Below are 14,707 nucleotides of genomic sequence, written 5' to 3'. Positions count from 1 at the left end.
ATGCAAAGCTGAATTTTTTATCATCCATTACTCTTTAGTGTCACAAGATCCTTCAGAAATCCTTCTAATATGCAAATTTATTATTAGAATTATCTATATTGGCAACAGTTGTGCTAACAAATATTGTTTTGGAACCTGTGATACTTTTTAGGATTCTTTGATGAATAAAAAGTTAAAAAGAACATAATTTATTCAAAATATAAGTCTTTTCCAACAAAATAAGTCTTTGCTATCACTTTTTAATAATTTAACAAATCCTTGCTGAATAAAAGTAATAATTTTATTTTTTTCTAATTTCAATAAAAAGGTACTATATATTGTTAGAATATTTGTATTCATCAAAAAGTCCTGAAAAACCACATGGGGATGCTGAATACTAGAGTAATGATGCTGAAAAATGCAGCTTTGATCACAGAAATAAATTCGATTTTTAATGTATATTAAAATAGAAGAAGGTTATTTTACATCATAATAATATTTCACAATATTTTTCTGTATTTTTGATCAAATCAAACACAGCCTTGATTAGCATTAGAAACTCATTTGCAATTGCATTTGTGTTTGTTAAATGTCTAAAACTTTAAATAAAATAAAAAAGTCCTGAAAAATATAATAAAATATAAAAATAAAATATTGAGCAACACAACTGTTTCCAGCACTGATAATAAATCAGCATTTTAGAACGATTTCTGATCATGGGACGCTGAATACCAGAGTAATGATGCTGAAAAATGCAGCTTTGATCACAGAAATAAATTAGATTTTTAATTTATATTAAAATAGAAGAACGTTATTTTACATCATAATAATATTTCACAATATTACCATTTTTGCTGTTTTTTTTTTATCAAATAAATGCAATCTTGATTAGCATCAGAAACTCATTTGTGTTTGTTAAACGTCTAAAACTTTAAATAAAATAAAAAAGTCCTGAAAAATATAATAAAATATAAAAATAAAATATTGAGCAACACAACTGTTTCCAGCACTGATAATAAATCAGCATATTAGAACGATTTCTGATCATGTGATGCTGAAAAATTCAGCTTTGATCACAGAATTAAATTCGATTTTTAATGCATATTAAAGTAGAAGAACGTTATTTTACATCGTAATAATATTTCACAATGTATATTTTTTTTCTGTATTTTTGATCAAATAAATGCAGCATTGATGAGCATAAAAACTTATTTAAATTGCAATAAAAGCCTAAATATTTTTATATTTTTTCTGAGTGTTCTATTGGCCAAATTCTACAATGTATCCTTGCTAAAGAAGGCAATCCCAGAATGCTTCGCGCAGCTGGCTTGATTTTGAAACAGATCTTCTCTCTCTCTCTCTCTCTCTCTTACTCAATCATGTCTAAAAGTGCATACGAATTAAGCGTGGACTTGCGCCGTGTTTATGTTTGGTATTTATTTTTACACCGGCGTTTGTGAGCTCTTGAAGGAGGTGATGTCATCACTCAGGCCTTCCTACTGTAAGAAATCTTCTAATGGCATTACATCAGCACATGGGACCCCGACCGAGCGCAGTGTCATCCAGAACAGCTGCCGGCGGAATCAGATTCATCCCGCTGTCCTTCTTCCTGTCTTATTCCCAAACGGCTTCTATCTAGGAACATTCCCTCTAGAAATACGGATGCGGTCAGCGCTTTGCGGCATGAGCGTTTTGGGACGGCGCTGGCACCGCCGCTCGCCCGCTGACCTTGTCCTTGACTGTTTAAACATTCTTCAGTCGCACTTGTTGACTTGTTTGTCATTAGGCGATCGCAGGGTCGTTCATTCACGCATTTGCAGCGCTGTCAGCCTTACACGCACGGATCTGCATATAGCGTCCGCCGCTGCTGCTGTTGTGACGACACTGTTGCTAATGAGACCACAAATTCAACACATGCAATCTTACATAACCACAACGTTTCCTGGTCATATTGCACCTTATTATGACATTGTTTTCTTGACGTATTTTCCTTCCAAGATTTTTTAAATGTAACCTTTTTTAAAATATACAGTTGGTCCAGAAGTCTCAGACCTCATTAAAAAATCGTTAGGAAAAAATGTGAAAACCTGGGATTTAAAAAAAAAAGTAAATACAAATAAATAAAAAAAGAAAACCTGGAAAGAAACAACATTTTAGGATTTTGAAAGAAGTAAAACAGTGAAAATAATTTCTTTGTTTATTTGGTTGTTATATCCACATTTATTTACATTTATTCAAGTGATGCTGAAGTGGTTAATTGTATTATTTATTTGTAATTAATTATCCAGTATTAATACACATGTAACATGATGGAACATTATGATGGAAAATATTTGGTTTAAAAAATTAAAAACCTGTAAATAAACAAAATTGTAGGATTTAAAAAAAAAAATTAACAACAATAGACTTTTTTTTGTTGTTCATTAATTAATTTATTGTTTTTTAATTTATATTTATATTTATTATTAAAACTCTGGACTGGGAAAACCTGGAAATAAACCAAATTGTAGGATTTTGAAAAATGTAAAAAAAAAAAACAAAAAAAAAATTATATATTTTTTAAATTAAATATTTAAATATTGTTATTATTATTATTATTATTATTATTATTATTATTATTATTATAGATAAGATTATGATGGAAAATATTTGGTAAAACTCATCTATCATTATCCATTATTTTAGTTATTATTTTATTATTTATTATTATTATTTTATTACTGTCCATATTATCATTATTATTATTGTTATTATTATTATTATTATTATTATTATTATCATCATCATTATTATTATTTTATGTCCACAATCTTCTTTATCTACATTTTTTAAGTGATTATGAAATTATCTAAATGTATTATTTTCTAACATGAAGGAATATTATGATGAAACATATTTGTTACAATTTAAAAAATGTAATTAAAGTAAAATGAAAAAAATAATTAAACCTGGAAATAAACAAAATTGTAGGATTTTGAAAAATGTAAAACAATGAAACGTTTTTATTTTGTTCATTTATTTATTGTTCTTATTTTTATATATGTTTATTTTATTATAGTTATTACTGTCCATTTTATTATTATATATGTTATTTTTGTACATATGTTTTTTAGTTATTATTAAAATGTATTGTTTTTATTTTTTATTTATATTTATTTTATTATAGTTATTACTTTCCATATTATTATTATTATTATTAATATATAGAACATATGTTTATTATTATTATTATGTATATTTTATTTTATTTTCATGATCTTTCATGATCTTAGTTGTGAACAAAATTGTTGATTGAAGTGATGCTGAAATTACCTAAATTAATTGTACTAGTTTATAATTGAAGATTAAATATAAAATGAAACATTTTTATTTTGTTCATTTATTTATTTTATTTTATTATAGTGATTACTTTCCATATTATTATTATTATTATTATTATTATTATTATTATTATTATTATTATTATTATTATTATTATATATTTTATTTTTGTACATATGTTTTATTATTATTATTATTATTATTATTAGTTTTAGTTTTATTTTATTTTCCTGATATTTCATGATCTTAGTTGTGGGTAAAATTGTTTTTGATTGAAATGACGCTGAAATTAAAAAATTTATTATTTATTAACAGGATGAAACATTATGATGGAAAATATTTGATTAAAAAAAAAAAGATTAATTAAAAGTAAAATTAAAATAAAAACCTGGAAATAAACAAAATTGTAGGATTTTAAAAAATGTAAAATGTTTTTATTTTGTTCATTTATTTATTGTTTTTATTTTTTATTTATATTTATATTTATTTTATTATAGTTATTACTGTCCATAATATTACTATTTATTATTATTATTATTATTATTATTATATATATTTTTTATTTTTGTACATATGTTTTATTATTATTATTATTATTATTATTATTATTATTATTATATGTTTTATTTTATTTTCATGATCTTTTATAATCTTGAAATTGTTTTTGATTGAAGTGACACTGAAATTACCTAAACTAATTGTACTACTTGTTTATAATTAAAGATTAAATATGAAATGAATTTTTTTGATTTTGTTCATTTATTTATTGTTTTTATTTATATTTTTATTATAGTTGTTACTTTCCATATTATTATTATTATTATTATTATTATTATTATATATTTTATTTTTGCACATATGTTTTATTATTATTATTATTAGTTTTATTTTATTTTCATGATCTTTCATGGTCTTAGTTGTGGGCAAAATTGTTTTTGATTGAAGTGACACTGAAATTACCTAAATGTATTATTTATTAACATGATAATGGAAAATATTTGTTAAAATTAACATTTTTTAATTCAAATTTAATTAAAAAAATTAAAAACTTAGAAATAAACAAAATTGTAGGATTTTGAAAAATGTTTTTATTTTGTTCATTTATTTATTGTTTTTATTTATATTTTTTATTATAGTTATTACTATTATTATTATTATTATTATTATATAGTTTATTTTTGTACATGTTTTATTATTATTAATATTATTATTATTTCATATATGTTTTATTTTATTTTCATGATCTTTCATGATCTTAGTTGTGAACAAAATAGTTTTTGTTTTTTACCTAAATTAATTGTACTACTTGTTTATAATTGAAGCTTAAATATTTATACACATGATGGAACATTATGATGGAAAATGTCTGGCAAAACTGGACTGCTCTCAAGCAGCGTGTGTGTGTGTGTGTGTGTGTGTGTGTGTGTGTGTGTGTGTGTGTGTGTGTATTTTTAGGGAAACATTGAGTAAATCAGTGGACGGGTTACAGTAATGCTGCTATTTCTGTGTGTTTGTGTTTCTCAGGACTGAGTCTGGGATCGTGAAGTTCACCCAGAGACTGTCTTTGAAGGACAAACACTGCAAGGAGGACAGAAGTCTGTCGTCCAGACCTCCGACCTACAGGAGGCGCTCTCTCAGCGTAGACTGGTACGTATACATCACAGCAAATAAGCCTCAGTCTATGTTTTCCAATAAATCAATCCGCTAAAACCAGTTTGCGAGAGGTTGACCAGCCATTTGGACTCAGACGATGCCAGAGAAGCCATGTTGGCTCCGAACGCCGCTAGTTACCCAAAGTTTTTCCTCGGCTCATCTCTACAGACATCATGACTCCAGCTCTGACTGTCTCTCTGCTCTCCACCCTCCCCGTCTGTCACGGCTTATGCGTGTCCAAAACTCACAAATCTGACTCACTTCCAACATGCTTTTCTTGGGAGCCTTTTCTGAGATCATCAACATGCACACCATTTTAAAGCCACTCAAATCGCTCCACCATTATTTTTTTTTTTTTACTAATTACCAAACCTTGACCACAATTACTCATTTTGGAAACACAATTCTTTAATGTTGCTTCAAAGATTTAAAAGATTAACTTTAAAGATGGTATTAAGTCAGATTTGCAACACACATCATTTCAAAGCAGAAAATTATGATGGTGCTGTTTAAAAAGCCTCAATATTTTCATGCTTTATAGTCGCATTTATAGAGAAAGAAAGCTGGTCAATAATATAGTTAAATAAATAGGCCCATATGATTTTATACAAAATTATAAAAGAGATTTGTAAAAATTCTCAATCATAAATTATGATTATATATACACTGCTGTTCAAAGGTTTTTGGAAGAAGTCTCTTATGCTCTTCAAAGTTTTATTTATTTGATCAAAAATACAGAAAAATGTGTAATATTATGAAATGTTATTGCAATTTAAAATAACAGTTATACAATATATTCAAATATTTTAAACATTTTAGAGGAAGACATGACAGGCAGAATAATTGTTTTTTTTCATGCACTGTTCAATTTTGAGGTCGATTTTGCTTTTTTCAATTTAAAAAACAAACTGTTTTTGCAATTTTGTTGTAATAACTTAAAACTAAACTTTTTTGGAGGTTGCAAACGGACATTCTTTTATGTTTTTACAATTTTGTTTCCATTAATTAATTTTTTATTTTTTTTTTTTGTTGTGCAATCAGGCATTCTTATTCATTTATTTATACATTATATTTAAAGACATTTTTAAACATTTTAAAGGAAGACATGACAGGTAGAAGAATTCTTTTTTTCATGCACTGTTCAATTTTGAGGTCAATTTAGCTTTTTTCAATATTTTTTTTTTGCAATTTTGGTGTCATAACTTACTGTAAAAGCAAATTTTTGAGAGGTTTTTGTTTTGCAAACAGACATTTTATTTATACATTATATTTAAAGATTTTAAACATTTTAAAGGAAGACACGACAGGCAGAATAATTGTTTTGAATTTTCAATTTTGAGGTCGATTTCAGTTTTTCAAAAAAATTGGGAGGTTTTTGTTTTGCAAACAGACATTCTTTTATGTATGTTTTTACAATTTTGTTTCTATAAATTAAAAAAAATTAAACAGTTGTGCTGCTTAATATTTTTTGGAACTTGTGATACTTTTTCAGGATTCTTTGATGAACAAAACCATTTATTCAAAATATAACTTATATTCTAACAATATAAAGTCTTTACTATCACTTTTTTATCAATTTAACTCTTCCTTGCTGAATAAAAGTATTAATTTCTTTCAAAAAAAGAAAAAAGAAACAATTGACCCTTTGAACTTTCAACAGTAGTGTATATTTTTACAAAAGATTTCTATTTTAAGTAAATGCTGTTCTTTTTAATGTTTTATTCATCAAAGAATCCTAAAAAAAGTATCACAGGCTTCAAAAAAGTATTAAGTAGCACAACTGTTTCATGTGATACTGAAGACTGGAATAATGATGCTGAAAATTCAGCTTTGCATTACAGTAATAAATTCTATTTTTTAAAGTATATTAAAATAGAAAACCACTATTATAAATTGCAATAATATTTCACAATATTGCTGTTTTTAAATTTAAAACATTTTGAAAGTTTTTGTTTTTCAGTCAGACATTGTTATATATTTATTTATTTATTCATACATTATATTTAAAGATTTTAAAAATTTCAAAGGAAGACATCTTAGGCAACAGTTTTGTTGTCAACTTAAAAATAATTTTGTTGTTTTGCAAACAGACATTCTTTTATGTTTTTACAATTTATATATAATACAATTTTTTATAATAATAAACTAAAAAATGTAAAAATTTTTGAAAGTTTTTGTTTTGCAATCAGACATTCTTATTTATTTATTTTTTTATTTATACATTATATTTAAAGATTTTATTGTGTAGACATGACAGGCAAAATAAGTGTTTTTTCCACAAACTGTTCAATTTTGTGATCGATTTTGCTTTTTTTTTATTTTTTGTTTCAAAATTTTATTTATTTATTTTATTACTTCTGGAGTAATACTACAACTGGAAGATTGAATCAAAGATCTGGTGGTGAGAGATTTACTAGATTTTTTTTTTAAAAGCCTGGTTGTTTCTAACTGGAAAAACCAAATTAAAGGGACAGTTCACCCTAAAATGTGTGAGTTAGTTTCATCTGTGAATGTAAAAGGAGATATTTTGAAGTATGTTAGTTAATGGTACCCACTGACCTCCATAGTATTTTTTTTTCATACGATGAAACTCAATGGCTACCGTCAACATTTTGCTTTCTAACATTGTTCAGAATATCTTATTTTCCGTTCGACAGAAAAAAGAAATTCATAGAAGTTTGAAACAACTAGGTAAATAATGACAACATTTTTGGCCAAACTATCCCTAAAGGAGCTAAAAGGTATTTAAATCATCCCATTGTAAACCTGCACTTTCATATTCCCAAACTGTGAGTTGATGTGCTTTTGTTTGCGCATGAGAAGAGGTACGTATCGGCGACCGCATCTGGGTCGTGGCATATGGCAGATTGGGAGCCGGGCTCCAGAGACGCATATAACTCCGGGGAGTCTCGGGCCGGCGTGTCCCCAGGATGTAGCCACCCTGGCTGGGCGCGGTGCGGGCTGGGCCCCCCTGTTTTTCGGGGCTGTGCAGAGACTCACGCAGACTCCCTGTCACCTCCTGCACGCCGAGCTGTCTGTCGCCAGAGCCTCTTAGACGGGCCTAACGTCACACAGACCCGTACGGGGCCGACGCACAAAGACACATCGGCGCGCACGCATTCATACATTGATTGATCCCGCGCTCACATGCGCGTCTCGTCCCCCTGCGGAACATCCCCATGGCGACGGTCTTCTGTCTCTGCTCATCAGAATTAGAGAGATTTGCCCCCCGGGGTGGGGGGCGAACAGGTGGCGGGCAGTTGAACTCCACACAGCAAACACTCTCACAGGGGAGCGACTACTACTGCGACAACACACGCGCATACCGCCGCATGCACACAAATACTCTTAATCTCTTAATCTGAGCGGATTAGAACGCATACGCCCGCGGCAGAAACACGCAAACGCGCAGACGCACGCGCGATGGGAAAACACCACGGCTTTACTGCGTTAAACAAACTCGCTTCTGTTCTAATGCCGTCAAAGCGGCACGCATGTGTGTGTGCATGCGGGAATCTCACCAAACGCATTTCACAGCAAATTGAAATGAAACAAACTGCATTTGAAATTTAAAATGCATAATGAAAATGTAAAAAAGTTTTTGTTTTGCAATAAGACATTTTTTTAAATATATATGAAATTTATAGAAATATATATACATGCATTTTAAAATATATTTAATGATTTAAAGGAAGACATGGCATTGTGGCATTATGCATTGTTCAATATTGAGGTCAATTTTTCTTTTTTTTCTTTTTATTGAAATTAAAGAGTAAAATTTTGTTTTCTGTTTTGCAATCAGACAGATGTCTATTTGTATTGTTGCAGGAAATATATATATATACTTATTTATTTTTTATTAATATATATATATATATATATATATATTATACTTTATGTTTAAAGATTTAAATCATTTTAAAGCAAGACATGACAAGCAAAATAAACTTTTTTTATGCACTGTTCAATTTTGAGGTTGATTTTTTTTTTTCAATTTTGTTTCCATAACTACAAAAAATTAAAAAGATTGTAGGTTTTTGTTTTGTAATCAGACATTTTTTATTTATTTTTTATTTTTTGCCATTTCTTCCCTTAACTTAAAAATTGAAATTGAAATTTTTTAGTTTCCATAACTTAAAAATATTATTTTTTTTATATATAAATTAATATAATATATATTAATATTTATGTAAGTTATATATATTTTATAGGTTTTTGCTTTTAAGTTATATATATTTTATAGGTTTTTGCTTAGCAATCAGACATTCTTTTAATTTTATAGAAATTTAGTTTCCATAACATACAAATTTAAATTCAGTATTTCCATAGTAAATTCTTAGTTTACAACACTTAAAAAGTAAAAGTTTTTGGAGGTTTTTGCTTTGCAAACAGACATTTGACATTTTACAATTTTTTTCCATAACTAAACAATTAAATAGTAAATTTTTAGTTTCCTTGACTTAAAAATTAAATTAATTTGTTTTTATTGTGGCATTAAAATTGTTGTTTTAATTATTGTAATGTGAAAAAAAAAAAAAAAAAAAATATATATATATATATATATATATATATATATATACACTGTTTAATTTTGAGATTTTGCAATTTTACATTTTTTACATTTTATATTATTTTTATTTTTTGCAATATTGTTTGCATAACTTGTCTTCTTTCCTCAGATTATTAGAAAGATGACATCCTAAATACACATTTGAGTATTAATTTTATCTGTAGATTTCAATTAAAATACATATATATAAAGGCTGTTTTCACAAAATGAGAAATCGCCACTTCAGCAGCACTTGCATCTAATAAACTTTACAGTTTTATTCTTTGTTATATTCTTTATTATTTTTATTATTATTAAAAACAATGTATTTTTAAATATATGGTTGACAGTATATTCGGATTTATGGACTGATAAAAAGAGACATCAAAAATATTGTAATATGGCAAAAAAAAAAAAAAGAATTTTAAACCTGGCTTTATCCAGTTGCATTTTTTGCATTAGTGCATATTTAATTTGCATATTTAAACAACCTTTCAGAGTACTTTTAATTCTGAAAAGTTGTCTTAAAATACTGGGATTAATTAACTGGGGAAATGTGATGAGATTTTGAGACTTTTTGGTGGAAAGTTCAATTAAATGTCATTAAAATAATTGCACTTTTTTCAAAATTTGCTTTGATTATGCAAAATATAATATCTGTTGATTTTGAGGTAAACTGCGACCCATTCTTGTGAGACTTGGAATCGCGTTTGCGTGCTGAAGATCTCTGTGGTGGCATGCAAACCTGTCGGCGTGTCTTTCAAACGGCGAGGGAATCAACTGATTAGCTTTGATTCCCCATTGTGTGTGTGAGAGGTCGAAGGGTTAGACTGGCTCCACTAGGCCTGAAGTACACAAGAGAGAAAGAGAGAGAGACGGGTTCTGTTGACCCTAGTAACACACACACACTAATCGGTAATACTGTCCTCGCTGCCCCCCTCCTGTTGCTTACTGTCACACACACTCCCCCTCCAAAATTTGGCTGGTCGGACTGCAGTCTGTCTGGTGCCAAGAATCAAATTTCAGACTCTCCTTCTCGCAGCCACATATAACCCTCGGAGAGGAGTCCCTCTGCCCCCTTTCCATCTATTATAGCCAGCTCTACTCTAAGAGAAAGAGAGACGTCGTCCCGTCCGCTCGTTGCGCATTTGTCGTAAAAAAAATTCCAAATGTCACCAGAGTTTTGTTTGATTGATGACGACGTGGAAGAATCGGCATGTTACTTAGACTGGAGTTTCTCGTGCATTGTGTAGCGTCTAAAATCTATGCTTGCATTTGGTTGGAATCAAACGTGTATCTCAAAATTTATACTTTATTTACTTTGTTCCATGACAGAATTAACCCTAACAAGTGAAATGATTCACAAACTTGTGATTACAGTTAAAGCGCTCACAATTTAACCGAGTCTTTTAGATAAAAGCATCTCTGCTTTTGTTTTATTTGATATGTAAGTTTATTATAGCTAGCATTTCCTGATGTTCTTTCTTACTACTTTGAATTAAACAGAGTTGAGTCAGAGAATGTCAACTACTATTGCAGTTGCACTTCATGAATGCAACGTGATATCTACAATCTACAATTAGATTCTACGTTTTAAATTCAGTGTTCTAAATTAGGTGCTAAATAACCAAACTGATAATCTTGCAGTATTTAGTTTTTTTTCTTGTTCGAAGATGCATTGTCTGCCTATTTGCAAGCCTGTTTCTGCCACTGAATAAAAAATAAAATAAGGTTATTTTGACTTTGTATCTCACAATTTTGACTTTCTTTCGCAACCGTAAGAGAAAAAAAAGTTTTTCTCGCAAATGCAAGTTTATATCACATAATTCTGACTTTTTTTCAGATTTGTGAGATACAAACTCGCATGTGTGAATTATTAAGTCAGAATTACGTGATATAAACTCGCAATTGTGAGGAATGGTTCAAAAACTCACTTTTTTCTTGCAAGTGCGAGTTTGTATCTCACAATTCTGACTTTATTTCTCTTTCAATTTTGAGTTTATGTCCTGCAATTCTGACTTTTTTCTGACAATTCAAACTTTTTTCTCACAATTGTGAGATATAAACTCGCATTTGTAAGTTATAAAGTCAGAATTTTATTATATAAACTCGCTACTGTGAGAAATAAAAGCTTTTTTCTTGCAAATGCATATTACGTAATTCTGACTTCATAACTCGCAAATGTGAGTTTATATCTTACAATTCTGACTTTTCTCGCAAATGCGAGTTTGTATCTCACAATTTTGACTTTATTTTGCACAATTGTGAGATACAAACTCACATTTGCAAGTTATAAAGTTAGAATTGTGAGATACAAACTCGCAATTGTGAGAAATAGTTAAAAACCCGCAATTCTGACTTTATTTCTCACTATTGCGAGTTTATATCTCAGAATGAGAAAAGTCAGAATTGTGAGATATAAACTCGCATTTGATATAAATTTGCAATAGTGAGAAAAAAAGTCAGAATTGTGAGAAATTGTTTTTTGACTTTTTCTTAAGTCAGAAAAAACTTATATTATGTAATTCTGACTTTATAACTCGCAAATGCGAGTTTGTATCTCACAGTTCTGACTTTATTTTGCACAATTGTGAGTTTATATCTCGCAATTTGAACTTTTTTTTTTTTGCAATTCTGACTTTTTTTTCCAGAATTTTTCCAAACTTGCATTTGCGAGTTATAAACGTTATGAACGCAGCTGTGACTTTTTCTCAGAATTGTGACTTTATTCTGACTTTATAACTGGCAATTGCAAGTTTACATCAGAATTGTGAGATGTAAACTCGTAATTGCGAGAAAAAAGCCAGAATTGTGAGACAAAAAGTCGCAGTTACCTTTTTTCTATTCAGTGGCAGAAACAGCCTTCCATAACATTCATAAATTTTCCTGTTGTCAAGAGTTGAAACTAATAGTAAATTAAAACATTTTTCCATAGATTTTCTCTACAGGAATTTTACACACTATAAAAAATGCTGCTCTGTTTGTTATAGCAACTTAATATTTATTGAGATAACTAAATCCACTAAATAACTTGTTAACTAAATTTTAACTCAGGCATGAACACTTTTAAAGTTGAAACAAGCGTTATTACTTACTGTAATGTCAAATAATTTGTAACATTTTTTAATACACTGTGAACTAAAATGAACATTTTTATTAAATAACATAAACAAAGGTTAATAAATGCTGTAAAAAAAATAGTCTCTTGCTGTTTAATGTTAGTTAATGCATTCAAATTTAAATAAAAATTCTTTAATAAAGCCCGAACCAAACTTTGATTGAAAGTATATTAAAATTTGATGATTTGATGATGGCAATCAAATTAACAACTGTGCAATACTAAAAGTTAAAAGCACTGTTTATCTTTGTTCTTCTTGTCAGTCTTGATCTGTTGTGTGTAAAATTGACATTTTTATTTACAAAAATGACATTTCATTCTTATAATCTGCTTAAATACTGCCTAAATGCCTCTTTGGCTATTGGTTAACATTACTGAATGGCCTGAATGATGTATGATGTCAATGGAAAATGTTTTCATGAAATATAATCGCTTCTCTAATAACATGCATTGATGAATTGATCAAAATAAGCCCAGGGACATTATTAAGAAAGCACTGAACCTTCCCGTCGTCATTTATTTTCTGTATAGCAACATCAGATCTAAAAACGAGTGACAGAAATACTCTCCGGCTTTTATCATTGTCTCACGTGAAACAAAGCGGATAATTTAGCGGCCACATTAGCGGTGCTATGGGGCAGAGTTTGATCTCGGAGGTAAATGTGAACATGTGTTCGGGGAAACGGTAAAGAGTAATCTCTTACCATCAGCGAGCTCAACACATGCACATGTGTGCGGGATTGCATGTGTTTATATGCGCCTACTGTTCTCAATGGCTATTATTCTTAGACGGAGGCATTACTCACTAAATTTTCCATACTATGGCCTATTCTCATTTAGCCTTGACTTACTGGACGTGTTAAATGTGCTCGTATTTGCGTGCTAAATTTTGCTTCGCCTTTTGATGTGATGCCAGACACAATCCCCAGATATTTGAGCACTTTTGCCCCCAACTTGACTGCTGCTGTGCTTAGTGCAATCCAAGCATTTTTCCAATGAATTACAAATATGTTAGACTTAAAAAATCAACATGCTTGAGATACAACAGTAGACATTCTAACTGTACTATTACAGTTAGAAGTCACATGATCAACTTACAGAGTTGTTACAATGTTTCTTTGTAAATGTTTCAAAATTCCAAAAGTTTCAAAATTGGAATCCCGGGTTTTCCGTGTGGTCTGTGAGACGTTTGGACCTCACAGTAGTTGTGTGGTGGGAAACTATGTTGTGTGTGTGTGTGTGTGTGTGTGTGTGTGTGTCTGTTCTATTCTATCACTATTCGTCTGATGGGGTGCTGAGACGGCTGTGTTAACATGTGGTGTCCCTGTTTCTTTTGTCTTTCTCTCTTTATCCCTCGTTCTTTCATCTGCTAGTCTTTCATGTGAGTGCGCGCGCCATTCGCTCGGCAGCCCGTGTGTTCGGCACAAGAGGAGAAACTTTAAGCCCGGAGATCAGCCGCCTTTGAAACTGATCCGGCCTGCCACAAATATACCCACTTTTATCTGCACACAGCACATACCTGCCCGTTAAAATAACCACGTTATTATCAGAGCACTCGGAGGTGTTCGTTGGTTTCTGGCCGGGTGTATCCGACGCGCACGACGCTCCGTACTAATGCGAGAGCATTTCTGACAGTTGTAGTTCTTGGAGGGCTTTGTTCTCTTTCCAAATGCCAAACCTCTCTCAATGAATCTTCATATCAGAGTAGACATGTCAATATGGCTTTTTCAGCTACTGACTATTCTAATATTGCTTTTAGTCCCTTCCAGTCTTACATACAGTTGGGGTCAAAAGTTTACGTACGCCTCGCAGAATCTTCAAAATGTTAATTATTTGATCAAAATAAGAGGGATCAGACAAAATGCATGTTATTTTTTATTTAGTACTGACCTGAATAAGATATTTCACATCAAAGATGTTCATAAAATGATCCGTTCAAAAGTTTGCATACACTTGATTTTTAATACTGTGTTGTTACTTGAATGATCCACAGCTGTGTTTATGTTCAGTGATAGTTGTTCATAAGTCCCTTGTTTGTCCTGAACAGTAAAATCCTTCAGGTCCCACAAATTCTTTGGTTTTTCTGC

The 14,707-nt window shown here is 29.9% G+C and overlaps 1 protein-coding gene across 1 annotated transcript in view; it reads left to right on the top strand.

The window, feature by feature from the left end:
* ankfn1b (ankyrin repeat and fibronectin type III domain containing 1b) overlaps positions 1-14,707 on the top strand; it is a 109,341-nt gene that overhangs the window by 62,062 nt on the left and 32,572 nt on the right. The window contains exon 5 of the mRNA XM_073831082.1: positions 4,825-4,947. Coding sequence (XP_073687183.1) covers positions 4,825-4,947 — 123 coding nt within the window. The remainder of the gene's footprint in view (positions 1-4,824; positions 4,948-14,707) is intronic.

This window comes from Garra rufa, chromosome 24, assembly GCF_049309525.1.
Source record: "Garra rufa chromosome 24, GarRuf1.0, whole genome shotgun sequence".
NCBI classification, from domain to species: domain Eukaryota; kingdom Metazoa; phylum Chordata; class Actinopteri; order Cypriniformes; family Cyprinidae; genus Garra; species Garra rufa.
This window is presented reverse-complemented; position numbering and strand designations above follow the sequence as displayed.